The sequence below is a fragment of the Chlorocebus sabaeus genome, chromosome 23 (assembly GCF_047675955.1).
Source record: "Chlorocebus sabaeus isolate Y175 chromosome 23, mChlSab1.0.hap1, whole genome shotgun sequence".
In the NCBI taxonomy this organism is placed as follows: domain Eukaryota; kingdom Metazoa; phylum Chordata; class Mammalia; order Primates; family Cercopithecidae; genus Chlorocebus; species Chlorocebus sabaeus.
In genome coordinates, this window is record NC_132926.1 from 40786674 (window position 1) to 40806066 (window position 19393).

At 45.2% G+C, this 19393-nt stretch overlaps 1 protein-coding gene across 14 annotated transcripts in view; it reads right to left on the reverse strand.

Moving 5' to 3' along the window:
- Window positions 1-19393, reverse strand: part of LOC103245184 (protocadherin gamma-C4) — a 179238-nt gene that overhangs the window by 101486 nt on the left and 58359 nt on the right. The window contains exon 1 of one of the 14 annotated variants that reach the window (XM_073010616.1): window positions 16374-18964. The exons of 10 other annotated variants lie outside the window; for them this stretch is intronic. In XM_073010616.1, the coding sequence (XP_072866717.1) occupies window positions 16374-18770 (2397 nt within the window). In that variant the 5' untranslated portion in view covers window positions 18771-18964. Of the gene's footprint in view, window positions 1-1178; window positions 4019-6160; window positions 8867-11397; window positions 14192-16373; window positions 18965-19393 lie in introns of those variants that run through there. 3 more of the 14 variants (XM_038006807.2, XM_038006802.2, XM_038006793.2) reach the window with 3 other exon arrangements.

Genomic DNA, 19393 nt, shown 5'->3' on the forward strand with positions numbered 1-19393 from the left:
ACTTTGGAATGCTTTTTGACCTTATGCTACCACATTTAGAATATTAGTAATGAAATTAAGAGATCAACCTAATACATCACTATTTTCATTGAACTAAATGAACTCATCAGTACCTCCACTGATCCTTTGTTTAGATAATTTCCCTTACTTATTTGCATATATTATTTTTTTATTTTTGGTGCTTATATTCTGATCTGCAGAAATGGCATTTCCTTCTTGACTCTAAGTTTATTTTGCCTCTCAATTTCAGAATTTTCAGAGTTTCAGGTGTTTGCCTCCCTATGCATTAAACAGCCACTGAAATAGCTTTGTCATATATCTGTTGCTCCTGTTCTTGGGAACATGTACAAATTTATCTGTCTTCCCAATCCATATTTACTTTCAGCCTTAGTGATTAGAACATTTAACAAAAAAGACAAAAGCAGAACCCCAAATGTTCTAATTTCACCCTCTATAGCCTCTTCAGGATCCCTACTGACCAACACAAGTTACATTAAAATGCTGTATCTTCCACATAGTAGTGGGAAATTAGAGAATTGTATGCAAAAAGGATGCTTCAGTGTTATCAGGTATAAATAGGGCAGGAAAAATCTAAGTATACATTGTTATAAATAAGTTAATTCAATATTAATGAAAAACTTAGTATATTCAACTGCAACTATCGCCACGAAGGATAAATTTAAAAACATATAAAAGGTAGTTTGGAAAAGGCCTATTGCTCTTCTCCTTGGGAAGAACTGCGTTGAGTAATCTTGGATTTGGGTTGTGTTTCCAGAGACCATTTCTTTCTGATACTTACCTATTCTTACCAGACTGCCTTCAGAACAAGAGTGATGCTTAAGGGGCTGGAGTTTCAATGTGTGACCACCCAGGAGGAAATATAAATCGACAGACACTTCTGTATGGAAGTCTGTCTTAAGAATTGTCAATATTGTACTCAACAACACTATAAACTACAAGGTTCTGTAAAGCTAATCATAACAAAGCCTGATGACATACAGGCCTTGATTGAGACTAGGTGAATTTTACCAGAAAGTTAAAAAAAAGCCTTAATAAACATCAAATTCTACTCATCAGTGTTTTAGCATTTGCACTTTCCACTATCATGCTGCAAATTTAAAAGTAAAACCAATCTTTTTTAACAACAGAAAAAGAGTAAAAATAAAAGTAAAACTCACTGGAACCAATGGGGTATCCTCTAAAGGAAACCTCGAATCATTTAACAAAGACAAAGGATCCTTTTTCTCACAGCTCTCCCGGCTGATGAGCGTGTCAGCGTAGTTGGGCTGGGGGAAGATCAGGTGACTCTTCCTCGAGTCCGCGGTGAGGGAGACCTCGTGGGAATAGGTCTGCAGGAAAGCCCGCACCCCGTCCACGCCCACAAAGTGCGAGCCGGGCATGCCTGTCAAGCCGCCTCCTGAAGCCTGCAGCAGGCGTGACTTGTGCCAGCGCCGCAGCCTGAGCGCCAGCAGCACGATGACGAAGGCCAGGAAGACGCAGGAGACCGCAGCCACCGCTACCACCAGGTACAGAGTGAGGTCTGAGGTTCCAGAGTTAGCCAGAGACTCGAGGCTGCTGAGGTCCGCCAGGACTTCGGGGATGCTGTCGGCCACGGCCACGGTGAGCGTGACGGTGGCCGAGAGAGGGGGCTGGCCGTGGTCCTGGACAGCCACCACGAGGCTTTGCTTGAGCGCGTCTCTGTCCAGCAGGGCTCGCGCCGTGCGCACCTCGCCGGTGTGCAGCCCCACCGCGAAGAGTCCCGGCTCGCTGGCCTTGAGCAGGCGGTAGGACAGCCAGGCGTTCTGGCCCGAGTCTCTGTCCACCGCCACCACCTTGGTCACCAGGTAGCCAGGCTCTGCGGAGCGGGGCGCCAGCTCCACGCCAGTGGAACCGTCTGTGGGGACAGCGGGGTACAGGATCTCCGGCGCATTGTCGTTCTGGTCCAGCACAAACAGGCTTAACGACACATTGCTGCTGAGTGGAGGATCCCCGCTGTCGCTGGCTGTCACCTGCATCTGTAGCTCATGGAATTGCTCATAGTCAAAGGATCTGAGTGCATACAGGACGCCAGTGTCTGAGTTGATGGATATGTATGAGGACAGAGGTGCCCCCTGGATGGTGTCTTCAGCCAGGGAGTAAATAATCCGGGCATTCTCTTTGCTGTCCGGGTCCAGCGCTGTCACTGAGAAGATGGAGGCACCCCTGGCGTTGTTCTCTGGGATATAGGTAAAGTAGGACACATGAGAGAAGGTAGGTGGGTTGTCATTGATATCTGCCACTTGTAGCATAAAGTGAATTTCCGTTGATAGAGGTGGACTTCCCCCATCTGTGGCTGTTACTGTGATATTGTAAGAGGATACCTGTTCCCTGTCAAGGGCTCTGTGTATCACCAATCTGTAATAACTATCAATGGACTTTTCTAATTTAAATGGTAGATACGCCAAAATGGAACAGGTTACCCGTCCATTCTGCTCAGAGTCTAAATCATGCACATTTAAAAGGGCTACGACTGTTCCCAGAGGTGAATCTTCAGTCACTGGACTAAATAGAGACGTGATGGCTACCTCTGGACTGTTGTCATTTACATCTTCTACTGTAATCAACACTTTTGCAGTTGCAAGATATGCTCCTCCATCTTCTGCTTGTATTTCTATTTCATAGAAACCAGTTTCTTCATAATCTAGATTTTCTGATATTTTTATTTCTCCAGTATATTTGTTTAGTTGGAACTTCAACAATTGCGTATCAGGTAATTTTCGGAATGAATATGTCACTTCTCCATTGGCACCTTCGTCCCTGTCGGTGGCTGTGACTGTCAGCAGCTGAGTGCCCACAGGCAAATTCTCAGGAACACTCACTCGGTATTCTGGTAAGGTGAAGACCGGCGCGTTGTCATTTGTATCGAAGACAGTCACGCTGACGAGGACAGTGCCAGATCGGAGAGGGTCACCCCCGTCGGAGGCGGTGAGGACCAGGTGGTGAATGGCCTCTTCCTCGCGATCTAGGGCATGCTCCAGTACCAGCTCCGGGTACTTGACGCCATTGGCACGGCTCTGAACTCTTAGGGAGAAGTGCCTATTGGGGCTGAGCTGATAGCTCTGCAGGGAGTTCACGCCCACATCCGGATCAATAGCTTCCGGGAGAGGAAAACGCATTCCCGTGGCGACATTTTCATTAATTTTTACGTCTAGATTTTCTGCTTGGAATTTTGGAGCATTGTCATTTATATCAGTTACTTCTATTTCTATCCCAAAAAGTTTCACCCTTTCTTCCACAAGGATATTAAAACTCACCAGGCACCGCGAGCTCTGAGCGCAGAGCTCCTCCCGGTCTATCCTGCCCGCGGTGACCAAGCTGCCGCTGCGCGGGTCCAGAGAGAAAAGCTGCGTCCTACCTCTGGAGACTATGCGGACTCCGCGCTCCGCCAGCTCTCGGGGCGCCAGCCCCAAGTCTTTGGAGATGTTGCCCACGAAAGAGCCATTCTCTAATTCCTCAGGAATTGAGTAGGAGATCTGCCGGGCTCCAGCCTGCAATGGAATCCCGAGGAAGAGGCAGAGCAAGACCAGCTCACTGCAATCCTTTGATTCCTTTGAGCGATTCCTTTGAGTGGCCATTGTAGTCTGGTTACAGAATTCTGCAAAGTCCTCACTGGACACGTTGTGTGTTTCAACCGGTTCCTTTGTCTTTCTGTGGCTTCAGGGTGTCTCTGTAGCCTGAGCACTTTAAATTCTGGAGTGAGCTTCCCTGCAGCCCAGCAGCCGGTTTGTGGGGCTTTGTGTAGTTGGAGCCCTGAGAATCCGGATTGAGCTCTGGCTGCGTTTTCTCTCCTAGTAGGTGAACAGCGGCGCTCAGAGCCCTAAGAAGTTACTGCACCCAAGTTATACATGGACTGGAAAGTAAACTCCATTCTGTTGGATTATTATATTTTACGTAGATTCTTTGGTTTCCCCACTCCTATCTTTAAATAATTTACTATATGTAGGTTTCTTACTGGAGGTGTGACAAAGTGGAGTGAAAATATTGTAAATATTTCACAATAATGTTTGGTTAAATATATATTTGCAACACGTTTTCCCAACAGAAATGTACATACTGTAATAAAAGGTAAATAATACTTATTTAAGTCATATGAGTGTCTAGGTATATTCAGAAAAGTGTTATAATTTAAAATTGTGATTTAAATAGTCCAATTTTATTTAGCATACATTCATACAAGACTACATTAAATAAACTCTCCATGACATAGTTCACTCTGAAGCTTTATAATTTTAACTACTTAATTCATTAAATTTATTTAGCTTAGGATTGTGTAAGAGGTTTTTAAAGTACTCTTCTAGAATAGTTTTACTGAGCCTTAATGAACCTTTTTGTGTAAAACGTACTTTATCTTATAGGGATACAAGTTAAGTGGACCTATTTAAATGATTAACAGGCAATCACAAACTAAAATGAACATATATTGCAGTTGCAAATTAAAATGTTTGCATTGTAATGAGAAAAGAAATATGTAGAATTTGAAGAACTGAAAGTTTTAGAAAACAAAGTTAGATGTAGTGATATAGGTTTTCAACAAGTAAGTGTTTATGTCAAATGACCTGTTTTCATCAGAGCATTAATACCAGTATAAATAATCTCTTTTCTTAGGCAGTTTGTATGAGAGGCCAAAGTCCAGTGGTTCACATATCTTCAACTGTGTGTGCCCATCAACCCAGTAGCAATTATTCCCTCAAATGCAAAGGGTATAGAAGTTCACTTCTTTCACACAGAGAATAGGATGTTCAGAAGTGTTTATGTCACTATGCCTTCCAAGTATAGAACTCTTCAAAGATTTTATCTTTTTTCTTCAAAAATCTTCTATCAGTGAATCAGAGACAGAGACTGAGTGCAACAGCAATAGTATTTCATTTCATTTCTTAGAAATGTCTTTTTTTTTTTTTTTTTTTTTGAGACAGGGTCCTGCTCTGTCACCCAGGCTGGAGTGCAGTGGCACAATCATAGCTCACTGCCGCCTAGACTTCCTGGGCTCAAGCGATTCTCCCACTGCAGCCTCCAGAGTAGCTGAGACCACAGAAATGTGCCACCACACCCTGCTAAGTTTTAAATTTTCGGAAGCAATGGGGTCTCCCTATGTTGCCCAGGCTGGTCTCAAATTCCTGGGCTCAAGAGATTCTCCACCTCCACCTCCCAAAGTGCTGGGATTACAGCACACTTGGCCCTGCCTGCATATTTATTTATTTACTTTAGAGACAGGGTCACACTCTGTCACCCAGGCTGGAGTGCAGTGGCAAGATCAGGGCTCACTGCAACCTTGACCTCCTAGGACCAAGCAATCCACCCAGCTCAGCCTCCCAAGTAGCTGGGACCACAGGGGAATGCTACCACACTCTGCTAATGGTTTTGTTTTATTTTTGTTTTAGTAGAGATGGGGGGTCTCCCTATATTGCCCAGGCTGGTCTCAATTCTTGGGTTCAAGTGATACTTTCTGCTTCAGCCTCCAAAAGTGCTGTGATTATAGGTGTGAGCCACTGGGCCTGCCTTCTGAATATTTTTAAGCTTTAAAAATATATAAATAAGATATGGTAAATTCACTAAGTCTTGGCAAATTTGAATAGATAGGTTACTTGTTTGTTTTCTTAGGTGCCAAGACCACTGCTTCTGTTTGATAGACAGAACTTGACAAAATATGGTGGCTCACACCTGTGATCCCAGCACTTTGAGAGGCCAAGTTGGGAGGATCATGAGGTCAGGAGTTTGAGACCAGCCTGGTCGACATAGTGAAACCCCATCTCTACTAAAAATACAAAAAATTTAGCCATGGTGAGGGGCGCCAGTAATCCCAGCTACTTGGGAGGCTGAGGCAGGAGAATCGCTTGAACCCAGAAGGCGGAGGTTGCAGTGAGCTGAGATCGCGCCACTCCACTCTAGCCTGGGCGACAGTGAGAGACTCCATCTCAAAAAAAAAAAAAAAAAAAAAAAAAAAAAAGAAGACAAAGACTAAATATCTTCAATCGGGTGACATTCTACAATTGACAAAACATTGAGAAAAGATGATAAAAAGCTATGAGTTTTAAACATATAATTCTAGATATGAAAATAAAGTAGTATGCCTAAAATATGAGAAACTAGTAGACTATTAGATAAATCACACAAAAAAACTCACCGAAGTTAGAGTCTCAGAATGTGAAGTCAAATCCTCCCCACCATGAGGTGGAATTAAGGCTCCAGGAGAAACACTGCAAACCATGTCTTCATTGGAATGTATGGGTGCACTACATTTTAGGAAATTAAACTCTTTTGTACCCGTATGTGCAATGCACAGATTATAAGAATAAGGCAAAGTCCCCTCACTGTAGTTGGGGGGAACTACAGGTCCAGACTTGACACAGAGACCAGGATGGAAGCAGTCCCAAGTAGTAGGGCTGAGAGAGCATCGCAGGCGCAAGGCAATGGCCAGAATCACCGCAAGGAGGAAGAGCACTGAGATTAAGGCCAAGGCCACCACCAGGTAAAACTGTAGCTCAGCCTGGGGGTCAGAGAGTACAGGGCGATCGTACTCTCTGAGGTCTGGCAGTATCTCTTGCAAGTTGTCTGCGAAGACCAGATGCAGGGTGGCGGTGGCAGAGAGTGGCGGCTGTCCACCATCACGCACAGTGACCAGCAGGCGCTGGCGGGCTGCGTCCCTGTCACCCAAGGCTCGAGCCATGCGCACCTCACCAGTGCGCAGCCCCAGGCTGAAGAGCCCGGGCTCGCTGGCCTGCAGCACGTGGTAGGATAGCCAGGCGTTGTGTCCTGAGTCGGCGTCCACCGCTACCACCTTAGTCACTAGGTAGCCGGGCTCTGCAGAGCGAGGCACCATGTCGAAGAGCGCAGAGCCGTCGGGACCCAGAGCTGGGTACAGCACGCGCGGTGCGTTGTCATTACGGTCTCCCACCAACACGCGCAGGCTCACGTTGGCGCTGAGCGCGGGCGAGCCATGGTCACGGGCCTGCAGCGTGAGCTCGAAGGCGCGCAGTTGCTCGTGATCAAAGGCGCGCTGCGCGAAGACCATCCCACTCTGCGCGCTCACGGACACATGTGACGACAGCGCCAGGGGTTCTAGGTCACTTGCCACGATAGAGTAGGAGATGTGGCCGTTGAGCCCCAAATCCGGGTCAGAGGCGCTCACTTGCGCAATGGAGGCCCCTGGTGGGTTGTTCTCGGCCACATGAACCACGTAGGACGTCTGGTCGAAAACTGGGGCGTTGTCGTTGATGTCAGTGACATACAAGGTGATGCTTCTACTGGAAGAAAGGGGCGGCTTGCCCCTGTCAGTGGCTACGATGGTTACATTGTATTCTGGTGTCTGCTCTCGGTCCAGGGCTCCATCTGTCACCAGCTTGTAGTAGTTATTGGAAGAAGAATAAATCTTGAATGGAATGTCTGTTTCTATATTACACCTGACTTCTCCATTTCCTCCGAAATCCAGGTCCCGTGTTTTGAAGAGGGCAACAACCATTCCTGGAGGAGAATTCTCCAAAATCTGATCAGAGAGAGAAGTTATGATTATTTCTGGGTTGTTGTCGTTTTCATCCAGGATTTCTATGATTACTTTACACTGGGCAGAGAGACCACCTCCGTCCTTCGCTTCCACTTCCATGGTGTACCTTTCTACATCTTCAAAATCAAATGACTGGTTATTCTTAATCATACCTGTTTTCTCATCCAATAAGAACATATGTTTTGTGCTCTGGGCAGTGCTTCGGAAGTAGTAGTTTATCTCGGCATTGACCCCCTCATCCTGGTCAGTGGCTGTCACTTGCAACACAGGGGACCCAGGGGGCAGATTTTCACTAACACTAATTCTATATTCGTCTCTGCTGAAAACCGGGGGGTTATCATTGGTGTCCTTGACAGAAATTTGTATGTGAGCGGTGGCACTTCTTGGTGGGTCACCTCCGTCCAAGGCAGTCAATATCAAGCTATGAGATCTCTGTTCTTCCCGGTCTAGGAGTTTCTCCAGAGATAACTCTGGGTATTTTCCACCGTCGGAATTAACTCTAACCATTAATGAAAAATAAGGATTAGAGTTTATCTTATAATCTTTAATTGAGTTTATGTTTATATCGGGATCCGTGGCAGGGTCAAGCGATATTCGTGCACCAGCGGATGCAGATTCGAAAATTTCTAAATGTATTTCCTTTTTATCAAATTGAGGGGCGTGGTCATTAACATCCTCAATCACCACAATGATATGAAAAATATTTAAAGGATTTTCCACCACAGCTTCCAACTGTAACTCACATCTTCTTCTCTCTTTGCATATTTGCTCACGGTCTATTCGGTCCTTCACAAGTAAGTCCCCGCTCTCCGCGTCTACGCTGAAGTGCAGCTTCTCTGCGCTAACTCGCAGCTTGCGAGCCGACACATCCAGGACACTGAGCCCTAGATCCTTAGCGAGGTTCCCCACCACCGAGCCCTTGGCCAGCTCCTCTGGAATCGAGTAGCGGATCGGCTCACACAGCGTGGGGTAGAACAAAGGCAGTAGCAAGGGAAATAGTACCTGCCGCGGGCCGGCCCGGCGCCTCTGTGCGCAGCTCCCTCCCATCTTTCGCTTGGGTTCTCGCTGGGTCCCCGCTTTTTCCAGCTGGAGAAAGTGCACTCTACCGCGCTAAAAGAGCATTCGGCCCAGGACAGGAGGAGTCCCGGGTCTCGGACCTGGGTATTCGGTGTGCTGGGCAAAGTCTGCCCAGCTGGAAGCTTCTGTGTGTGTGCTGGTTTTCTTCTTTCTGTTGTTGGCTGCGCAGGGAATCCCTAGGCTGGAGGCTGAGGGATCCCCGGCGTCAGCGCTTGCTCTGCACTGGCCGACAGCGGCGCCCAGAGGCTCCGTGCGGGACAGCAGCCCGGTTTTTCATTTTGAATTCGGTCTCCAAAATGTATATATTCTTCGAAAATGCTGGTGTACGTTCCCCCCAAATTTTGCTCTCACCATAGTATTATAGTAGATATTTCTATGCTTTGTGTTGCAAATAAATGTATTATGCACAATTTCAAACTTATACAACAGTAGGGAGTATATGTAGTGAACCTTCACATAGCCACCCCACCTTCAACAATGATCACCACAAAGCCAATCTTTGTCAATATATACTGCGCTCCCCCATTATTTTTAAGTAATGCAAGATATAGAATGTCAATCAATGCTTCTTTTTAAGATGAGACATTAAGGTCAAGAATTTTATCTTTCAGCTTATGTTCTACAATCTGTTACCAATGCACAATAAGTTAAGTCCTACATAGTTCAAGAAAAAAAGAAGTAAACATTTTCCGTACTCCGCTCAGTTATCTGTCTGGTGAGCCTTGTGTTCTGGTTTTAAGGGCAAGAGACATTTTTGTAGTATTGAATAGTAACTACCTACCATGACATATAAGCCTTCATGGATATCTGTTATGTTTTCCTCAAATTAACACACATTTCAATATTTATAAATACTAAGTATGAAGGTTACTCCTCAGAACAGAAATTGTAATAATTTTCTTGTTATATGGTTAAAAATATGAGCCTGAAGGATGCTTTATTTTTTGCTACCCGCTTCAGGGGGAAGACGTGTTTGAAATAATTAAAATGTCTGCATGTCATAAAGGATTTCCAGACAGTTTACCTTTTTTTTTCCTTAAAAGTAAAGCAACAGAAACCCAAGTAATTGCAAACAAATAAAATAATTCTTCATTTCCACAGAAATGCCAGCAGTCATCAATGTATCCATGGATCACATGTTTAGCATAGAATTTTGACTCAACTTCAAATCTTATTTTCAAATGTCTTGTGAAATGTTATTTACTACTTGAAATGACACTATGTTTAAAATAACACTAAATAATACATTATTCTCTTCCTTATAGCTAAAAACAGTAAAAGAGTTTTAGAATCTTCCCAGCAATTCCTGAGACTATTTTCTTAAATTATATCTGATATGCAAGTTCATTTCTAGCCTCAAAAGTTGGAGAATTGAGCCAGAAATAACATATAAGTGAAAGAAATATTTTTATTTCCTTGTTTTGTCATTTCACAGTGTCCAGTCTCAGAAATTTCTCTTGAGCAAGCATATACTATAGAAAAGAAGAATGTCCTACTATTCTTCATAATTTAACATTAAAGTGTTAGGAAATTAAGACCTTTGAAGATTTGAGAATAAAAAGTGTTACAACTTTCACCATTAAAGGGAAAAAAATTGGTTTACTAGGATTTGGAAGTGGATAACTGAAGTTTGAATCTTCGTCAGAAAATATCTATAAATACAAACAGACTTTACACACTTGTGATCTGAAAAATATAACCTCAAAGGGGTGTTTTCTTATCATAGAAATGGAAGAATAGAAGCAATAAATCTGGGCTTTCAGCTTTTTCTCTAAGAAGAATACATTTACCTTTCTATCAGTCAACCGTTACAAACATAGTATGACCTGAATAAATGATCTTAGGAGTAAGAATTTGCTGGGTGAGGTGGTTTACACCTCACCCAGTGCTTTGGGAAACTGAAGCAGGAAGATCATTTGAGACCAGCCTGGGCAACATAACTTGCTAGTCCTCCCACCTCAGGCCTAGCTACTGTGAAGGTTGAGGTGGGAGGATTGCATAAGCCCAGGAGGTTGAGACTGCAGTGAGCTTTACTCACACCACTGCATTCTACCCTGGACAACAGAATGACACCCCCATCTCTTAAAAAAAAAAAAAAAAAAGGAGTAAGAATTTTATGACGTGAGTCCACTGCAACCAATCAAGCAACCCTACCCAAAAAGCCCACATCAATGCAGGCTGAGAGCTGCCCCATGAAAAATGGTTTACATTGACAGCAAGGTTAATTATGAGAACATGAAAATTATATCAGCAAATATAACGAATAAATGCCTCCTTTCGATGTTGGAGCAACAATTAGGCTCAGTGAAAAGTGATGAGAAACACACTGATATCAACTTATACTACCTTAAGTACAAACAGTTAAAGAGAAAGCTAACTATAATAGAAAGTAAAGGGCCAGGCGCAGTGGCTTACGCCTGTAATCCCAGCGCTTTGGGAGGCTGAGGTAGGTGGATCACTTGAGGTCAGGAGTTCAAAACCAGCCCGGCCAACATGGTGACACATGCCTGTAGTCCCAGTTATTCTACTTGGGAGGCCTGTAGTCCCAGTTATTCTACTCTAGTCCCAGCTACTCTACTTGGGAGGCTGAGGCAGGAGAATCACTTGAACTTGGGAGGCGGAGGTTGCAGTGAGCCGAGATCACACCACTGCACTCCAGCCTGGGCAACAGAGTAAGACTGTCTCAAAAACAAAACAAAACAACAAACAAACAAACAAACCAAAAAAAAAAAAAAAAAAAAAAAAAAAGAAAGAAAGAAAAGAAAGAAGAAAACTGAACTCACCGGAACCAAAGGGGTGTCTTCTATAGGAAACTTGGAATCAACTGAGACACACAAAGGCTCATTTTTCTCATAGCTCTGCTGGCTGATGAGTGTGTCTGCATAGTTGGGTTGGGGGAAGATCAGGTGGCTCTTCCTTGAGTCAGCAGTGAGGGAGAACTCCTGAGAATAGGTCTGTAGGAAAGCTCTAACCCCATCTACACCCACAAAGTGTGAGGTGGGCACACCAGCCAACCCATCACTTGTAGCCCGCAGCAGACGTGAGGCATGCCAGTGCCTCAGCCTGAGGGCCAGCAGCATGATAACGAAGGTGAGGAAGACACAGGAGACCACTGTGACAGCCACAACGAGGTAGAGGGTAAGGTCTGAGGCCTCCAGGTCTGCAGGGATCTGAAGACTGCCCAGGTCAGCCAGGATGTCTGGGATGCTGTCAGCTATGGCTACTGTAAGCGTGACAGTCGTGGAGAGAGGGGGCTGGCCATGGTCCTGTACAGCCACCACAAGGCTCTGTTTGAGCACATCTCTATCTAGCAGGGCCCGAGCTGTGCGCACTTCACCTGTGTGCAGCCCCACCGAGAAGAGCCCTGGCTCACTGGCCTTGAATAAGCGGTAGGACAGCCAAGCATTCTGGCCTGAGTCTCTGTCCACTGCCACCACCTTGGTCACCAGGTAGCCGGGCTCTGCAGAGCGGGGTGCCAGCTCCACACCAGTAGAACCATCAGTGGGGAGGGCGGGGTACAGGATTTCCGGGGCATTGTCGTTCTGGTCCAAAACAAATAGTCTCAATGACACATTGCTGCTAAGTGGTGGGTTTCCACTGTCACTTGCCCTCACCTGCATTTGCAAATCTCTAAACTGCTCATAGTCAAAGGAGCACAGAGCATACAGCACGCCAGTCTCTGAGTTAATAGAGACATAGGTGGAGAGAGGAGATCCTTGGATGATATCCTCTGCCAAGGAGTAAATAACTCTAGAATTCTCATTGCTATCAGGGTCATAGGCCATCACCGAGAAGATGGAAGTACCTCTGGCGTTGTTTTCCGGGAGGTAGACTGAGTAGGAGGCTTGAGAGAAGGCAGGTGGATTATCATTGATGTCAGTCACTTGCAGAGTGATGTGAATTTCTGTGGACAGGGGCGGAGTTCCTCTGTCTGTTGCAGTCACCGTGATATTATATTCTGAGGCTTTTTCTCGGTCAAGAATTTGGGCCGTCAACAATCTATAATAATCTTCTTCTGAATTTTCTAATTTAAAAGATAGATTCTCCTGGATAGAACAGACAACTTGACCATTCTTCCCCGAGTCTCGGTCATGAGCATTGAAAAGAAGAATTACTGTTCCCTGAGGTGCATCTTCTCTCACTGGGCTAAACAGAGATGTAATGGTCACTTCAGGTCTATTGTCATTTACATCTTCCACTGAAATGAGCACTTTTGTCCACCCTTTCAATCCCCCACCATCTTCAGCTTGTATTTCCATTTCATAAAATGAACATTCTTCATAATCTAGACTTTTTGCTATTGATATTTCCCCAGTATTTTCATTAAGCTGGAATAACAGAGATTGTTTTTCATTAATTTTCCAGAATTTGTATGCCACTTTTCCGTTGGTTCCTTCATCCAGGTCGCTGGCTGTTGCAGTAAGCAGCCAGGTGCCTGGGGGCACGTTCTCAAGGACTTTCACTCTGTAAATCGGTTGAGCAAAAACAGGGGCATTATCATTTGTATCCAATACTGTCACATGGATGCGCACGGTGCTGGAACGACGAGGCTCGCCGCCATCTGAGGCCGTGAGGACCAGGTGGTGAGCAGCCGCCTCCTCCCTGTCCAGGGCTCGCTCCAGCACCAGCTCTGGGTTTATGGCTCCATTGTCTCCAGTCTGCACGTTCAGGGAGAAGTGGTGATTGGGGCTGAGCTGGTAGCTCTGGAGGGAGTTCACACCCACATCCGGGTCAACAGCTTCTGGGAGTGGATAACGTGCTCCAGGAACCGCGACTTCGTTAATTTTTACTTCCAGACTTTCCGCCTGGAATTTTGGGGCACTGTCGTTAATATCAGTTACTTCTATTTCTATTCCGTACAATTTCACTCTGTCTTCAACCAGGACTTTAAAATTCACCAGACACCGCGAGCTCTGAGCACACAGCTCCTCCCGGTCTATCCTACCCGCGGTGACCAAGCTGCCGCTGCGCAGGTTCAGAGAGAAAAGCTGCGTCCTACCTCTGGAGACGATGCGTACTCCGCGCTCCGCCAGCTCCCCGGGCTCCAGAGCCAGGTCCTTGGAGATGTTGCCCACAATATAGCCCTTTTCTGTCTCTTCAGGCACTGAGTAGCGAATCTGACTGGCCCTGGCCTCCCATAGCATCCCCAGGAGCGAGCATAGCAGGACTAATCTTCCGCGGAGCTGGCATTTGGTTGGAGCTGCCATTGCTGCCTTGCTTTGGAATTTTCTCAAAATACTCTCTGTGCGCGCTGCTTCATCAGGTTCTTTCTTCCCTCCTGCGAAGTATGGTGATCCTTTTCCTTAGGAGAAAGCCAGAGTGCCCTAAGTTAAGAGGCTGAGTTTTGCTGCAGTCTGGGAGCAGGTTTGTGGGATCTGCCGGGTTTTGTGTAGTCACATAACTGGAAGTCCGGTTGGAGTCCTGATTTTTGCTTAGAGTTGATCAACAGCGGCGCTCAGAGTCCTAAGTCCTTACTACACTCACTGATGTGTAACAGATGGCTAATAGAGAAAACACTACTCTTTTCTAATTATGATTTTAGATTTCTCCAATTGTTTCTTGCATTTGTATTTCAAAAGCAATCTATTTTTTAGATATCTGAGTTGTAAATAAAGTGGAATAAAATTTCCGTGTGTAATTAAATCACAAACCATCGCTTAATATTACTCTTATTCTTGGTAGAATTTTGCACTCTATTTCTAGATATGTAAATTATTATAATTTCTTTTTTGTGATGCTTCAATTTTTTCTGTACATCAACAATTTTCTGAAGTAATTTTTATGTTCAATCTTGTTTGGAAATACATTCATTTTTAATTTTTATACCTATATTATATATTTGTAAATGTAAAATATATGATTGTATTGAATACATATATAAGGATACATTATCCACTTTGAAATTATTTTCTGGGGTTAATTTATTTTGGTGGTAAAATTCCTGGAAAAACGTTTCTTTTAAATTTTTGTGTTATAAAAGTAATGTTAATTCAGCAATAGTTACAGATGTTCTCACCTAATATTGCTAAATAGGGACAGGATTAAAGTTTTTTGGAAATTTTTACATTTTTGTGATTGCTTAAACTTTTCTGCTATTTCAAAAAATACTTAATTTTTTAATGTGAATACGTAATGCATGCACAGACTGTGTTTCAATGATTCAAATGCATGTACACTGAAAAGCAAGTTTCTATTTTAATCCTCCATCAATAAATTATGCAATTTTAAAGTGGTTTTAAACATTATTCTAAGGGTCATTTAAACTTATATAATAATTTGGGAAAAAGAACACAAAATATACAACAAAGAAAACTACTGAAAGGTTAAAAATAACTGGTAACGCTGAAATCTCAGCGTTTACTGAATCACATACTAAGGGAAACCAAGCAAAATACTTATACCATGTAATGGGAGCTTTGTATGTACACAAGACTAGTAGTTTTTGTCTTAAAAATGGAATAATTCTGCATTCTCCTTCTTTCCTACGAGGATGTTGAGAAAACATCCAGTCATTTATAGTTAGAGCTCCAAACGACAAGACAAATCCGGTGTGTTTTCCCCCTTCTTCAAGAATATATGTCAGGATTCCAAGCAAGAGAAATTCAGGCAATAGCATTTCCTTTTCTTGTAAGTTTCCTCTGGTGATTATATAGAGGTAGAGAAGGATTTTGCATCCAAGAAAACCTGGATAAACTTAGAAATGATTAGGATGATTCGGACCTTCTAAGTTCAGTGAATCAGTCTCTCTCTTTCTCTCGCATACACGTAACATATAGTCTTCTTCTTCTTCTTCCTCTTCCTCCTCCTCCTCTTCTTCTTCTTCTTCTTCTTCTTCTTCTTCTTCTTCTTCTTCTTCTTCTTCTTCTTCTTCTTCTTCTTCTTCTCCTCCTTCTCCTCCTCCTCCTCCTCCTCCTCCTCCTCCTCCTCCTCCTCCTCCTCCTCCTCCTTCTGCTTCTTTTTTTTGAGATGGAGTTTCGCTCTTGGAGAGATCTCAGCTCACCACAACATCTGCCTCCCAGGTTCAAGCAATTCTCCTGCCTTAGCCTCCTGAGTAGCTGGGATTACAGGCACCTGCCACCACACCCAGCTAATTTTTGTATTTTTAGTAGAAACGGGGTTTCACCATGTTGGCCAGGCTGGTCTTGAACTCCTGACCCCGTGATCCACCCGCCTCGGCCTCGGCCTCCCAAAGTGCTGGGATTACAGGCATGAGCCACTGCACCCGGCCAACATATAGTATTTTTAATTAAATTTTAGGAGATTCAAAAATCATAAATCCATTAGGTAGGAATAAGAAAGTATATATGAGGAACATGAGAAAGATGGAAACTACCAGTGAAATCAGTGAAGAAAGACAACTACTAGCAGTTTCTTTGCTTTGAAAGATGAATTAAATGATTACATACATTAAATATTTATCTACAGATAATAAAATATAAACATGTTAAAGAATGAGACAATCAATGGGTAAAAGCTAATTTCGTTAGCTTTGAGAAAGAGGACAAAAAAACCAAATGTTTTTGCTAGCTAGGATGCTAAAAACAAACTCTCACTACTTTGTAAACCTATAAGCCTACTTCTTTTATGTGACATAACAACTCACAATTCACTGCTCCTCTTAAAGAATGGTTGGACAGCTTTTCTGAGCAGCTACAACTTTCCTAAGACAACTCATTAGACCTGAAAATGTACGGTATTTTCATGTAAATACAGAAAATTGGGTGGGTAATGAAAAAGAATAGACATAAATAAAACTCACCAACTCAGGATGGGAAGTCGACTCACTGGAATTACAAAGTGGAAATAAGGCCCCAGATGAATCACCGCAAAGTATGTCTTGTCCTGAACTCAACTGTTCACTACATTTTAGGAAATTAAACTCCGTCTTTCCTGTATGTGCAACACATAGGTTGTAGGAATAAGGCAACGTCCCCTCGCTGTAGTTGGGGGGAACCACAGGTCCAGACTTGACACAGAGACCTGGTTGGAAGCAGCTCCAGGCGGCGGGGCTGGAGGAGCGTCGCAGGCGCAAGGCAATGGCCAGAATCATGGCCAGGAGGAAGAGTACTGAGATCAAGGCCAAGGCCACCACTAGGTAAAACTGCAGCTCATCCTGGGGGTCAGAGGGTACAGGGCGGTCAGTGATATCCGGCAGCACCTCCTGCAAGCTGTCGGCAAAGACCAAGTGCAGCGTGACGGTGGCGGAGAGTGGCGGTTGTCCACCATCACGCACAGCGACCAGCAGGCGCTGTCGGGCCGCGTCCCTGTCGCCCAAGGCACGCGCCGTGCGCACCTCTCCCGTGCGCAGCCCCAGGCTGAAGAGCCCGGGCTCGCTAGCCTGCAGCACGTGGTAGGACAGCCAGGCGTTGTGTCCTGAGTCTGCGTCCACCGCCACCACCTTGGTCACCAGGTAGCCGGGCTCTGCAGCGCGCGGCACCATATCGAAGAGCGCAGAGCCGTCGGGACCCAGCGCGGGGTACAGCACCCTAGGCGCATTATCGTTGCGGTCGCCCACCAAAACGCGCAGGCTCACGTTCGCGCTGAGCGCAGGCGAGCCCTGGTCGCGGGCCTGCAGTGTGAGTTCGAAGGCGCGCAGCTGCTCGTAGTCAAAGGCGCGCTGCGCGAACACCACCCCACTTTGCGCGCTCACGGATACGTAAGAGGCTAGTGCCAGAGGCTCTAGGTCGCTGGCCATGATGGAGTAGGAGACTTGGCCATTCAACCCCAAGTCCGGGTCCGAGGCGCAGACTTTCGCGATGGAGGCCCCAGGAGGGTTGTTTTCGGCTACACTGACTAAGTAGGACGCCTGGTGGAAAACCGGAGCGTTGTCGTTGACGTCGCTGATATGCAGGATGACGCTTATGCTGGAGGAGAGGGGCGGCTTGCCCCTGTCTGTGGCTGTGATGGTGACGTTGTACTCCGGGGTCTGCTCTCGGTCTAGGGTTCCATCTGTTACCAACTTATACGAATTTTTGGACGAAGAGATAATCTTGAAAGGGACTTCGCCTTCTAATTGACAATTAACTTCCCCATTTTCCCCAGAATCTTGGTCATGTATTTTGATCAAAGCAATTAGTGTTCCAGGCACCGCGTTTTCCAGAATCATCTCAAGTAGAGAATGGAATGTAACTTCTGGGCTATTGTCATTTTCATCTTGAATATTAATTTCAACTGTACATTGTGCAACCAGTCCACCACCATCCCTCCCTTCTACTATCATTGAATATTCCTTGGTTTCTTCAAAATCCAGTTTCTTTTGAGTGGTAATTTCCCCGCTCTTTGAATTCAGACCAAAGATTTGCCCGGTTCTGTAGAAGGAATAAGTAATTTCTGAGTTGATGCCCTCGTCTTGGTCGGTGGCTGACACTTGCAGCACAGTGGTGCCTGGTGGCACGTTTTCCCGAAGGCTGACTCTGTACACATCCCGGTTGAATACCGGGGGATTATCATTGGCATCAGTTACCTGGATACGGAGCTCAGTGGTGCCGCTTAGGGGTGGATCTCCACCGTCCAAGGCAGTCAGGACTAAACGATGGTAACTCTGTTGTTCCCGGTCTAAGGTTTTCTCCAATGCCAGTTCCGGGTATTTACTACCATCTTGCTTCTCCTTAATTATTAATGAGAAACTTGGGTCAAGAGAGAGTTTATACTTCTGTAGAGAGTTTAAGCCAGTATCTGCATCTTCTGCTACTTCTAATATAAATCGTGTGCCAGGCTGTGCAGACTCACTTATTTGCAGCTCAAAGGAATTTTGCGTGAATGTTGGCGTGTGGTCATTAATGTCCTCGATCTCCACATTCACGTGATAAAAGTTCAGTGGATTTTCAGCAACAGCCTCAAATTCCAGAGCACAAGCTGGATTCTTCCCGCATATCTCCTCCCTGTCTAGCCTGCTGTTCACAAGCAACTCCCCTCTCTCTGCGCTCACGGTGAAGTAAGGCTTCTCCGAACTGACGCGCAGTTTTCGAGTCGGTAACTCCTGGACGCTGAACCCCAGGTCGGTGGCGAGGTTCCCCACTACGAAGCCCTTGGGCATTTCCTCGGGAATCCTGTAGCGGATCTGCTCACAGAGCGCCGGGCAGAACAAAAGCAGCAGGAAGAGAAAGAGCATTGGCAGCCTCTCAGCCCGGCCCAGCTCCCCAGCGCCGCTCCCCATCTCTCTTGCTCTCCTCAGCTTGCTCACCAGCCTGGAGACGCCGGGTTACAAATAACCTCTTTATTGCAGATTTTCGGATCTCCGAACGGACTTTAGTTCCAGTTCCAGTTCAGGAAAAGATTCTTCTTTTTCCGAGGAGGAAGCGGTGCAAAGGCTGGCGCTGGGGAGTCTGAACCGGGGCTGCCCTGGAAAGCGCGTTGCGGCTGCGCGAGGAGAGCTGGAGGCCAAGCTCTCCACTTTGGCCAACAGCGGCGCCCAGAGTCAGCACTAGGAAACTACAGCCTCTGCCGCTTCAGTTTAACCAGTGCAGTAATTGTATTTGAGGGCCTAACTTAACAAGCCAAGTTTTTACGTTCATATATTTAATAACAAATTATAACACACTCTTTAAGGTATATTTCTCTGTTTTCCAAATTGTTAGAAATATCACGTTGGGTTTTTATGCAAACCTGCATACATTGGTCCATTCTTTCACCATTCTGCAAACATACCTTGAACTCTTAGCTAGAACTAAGTATTGCCCTTGTCACTGCAATATAATAATTAACATGTTACAGTTCTTGCTCTCAGAGGCTTCATAATATATTGATTTCAAAAATTGATTTTTATTAGCTATGGCGTGT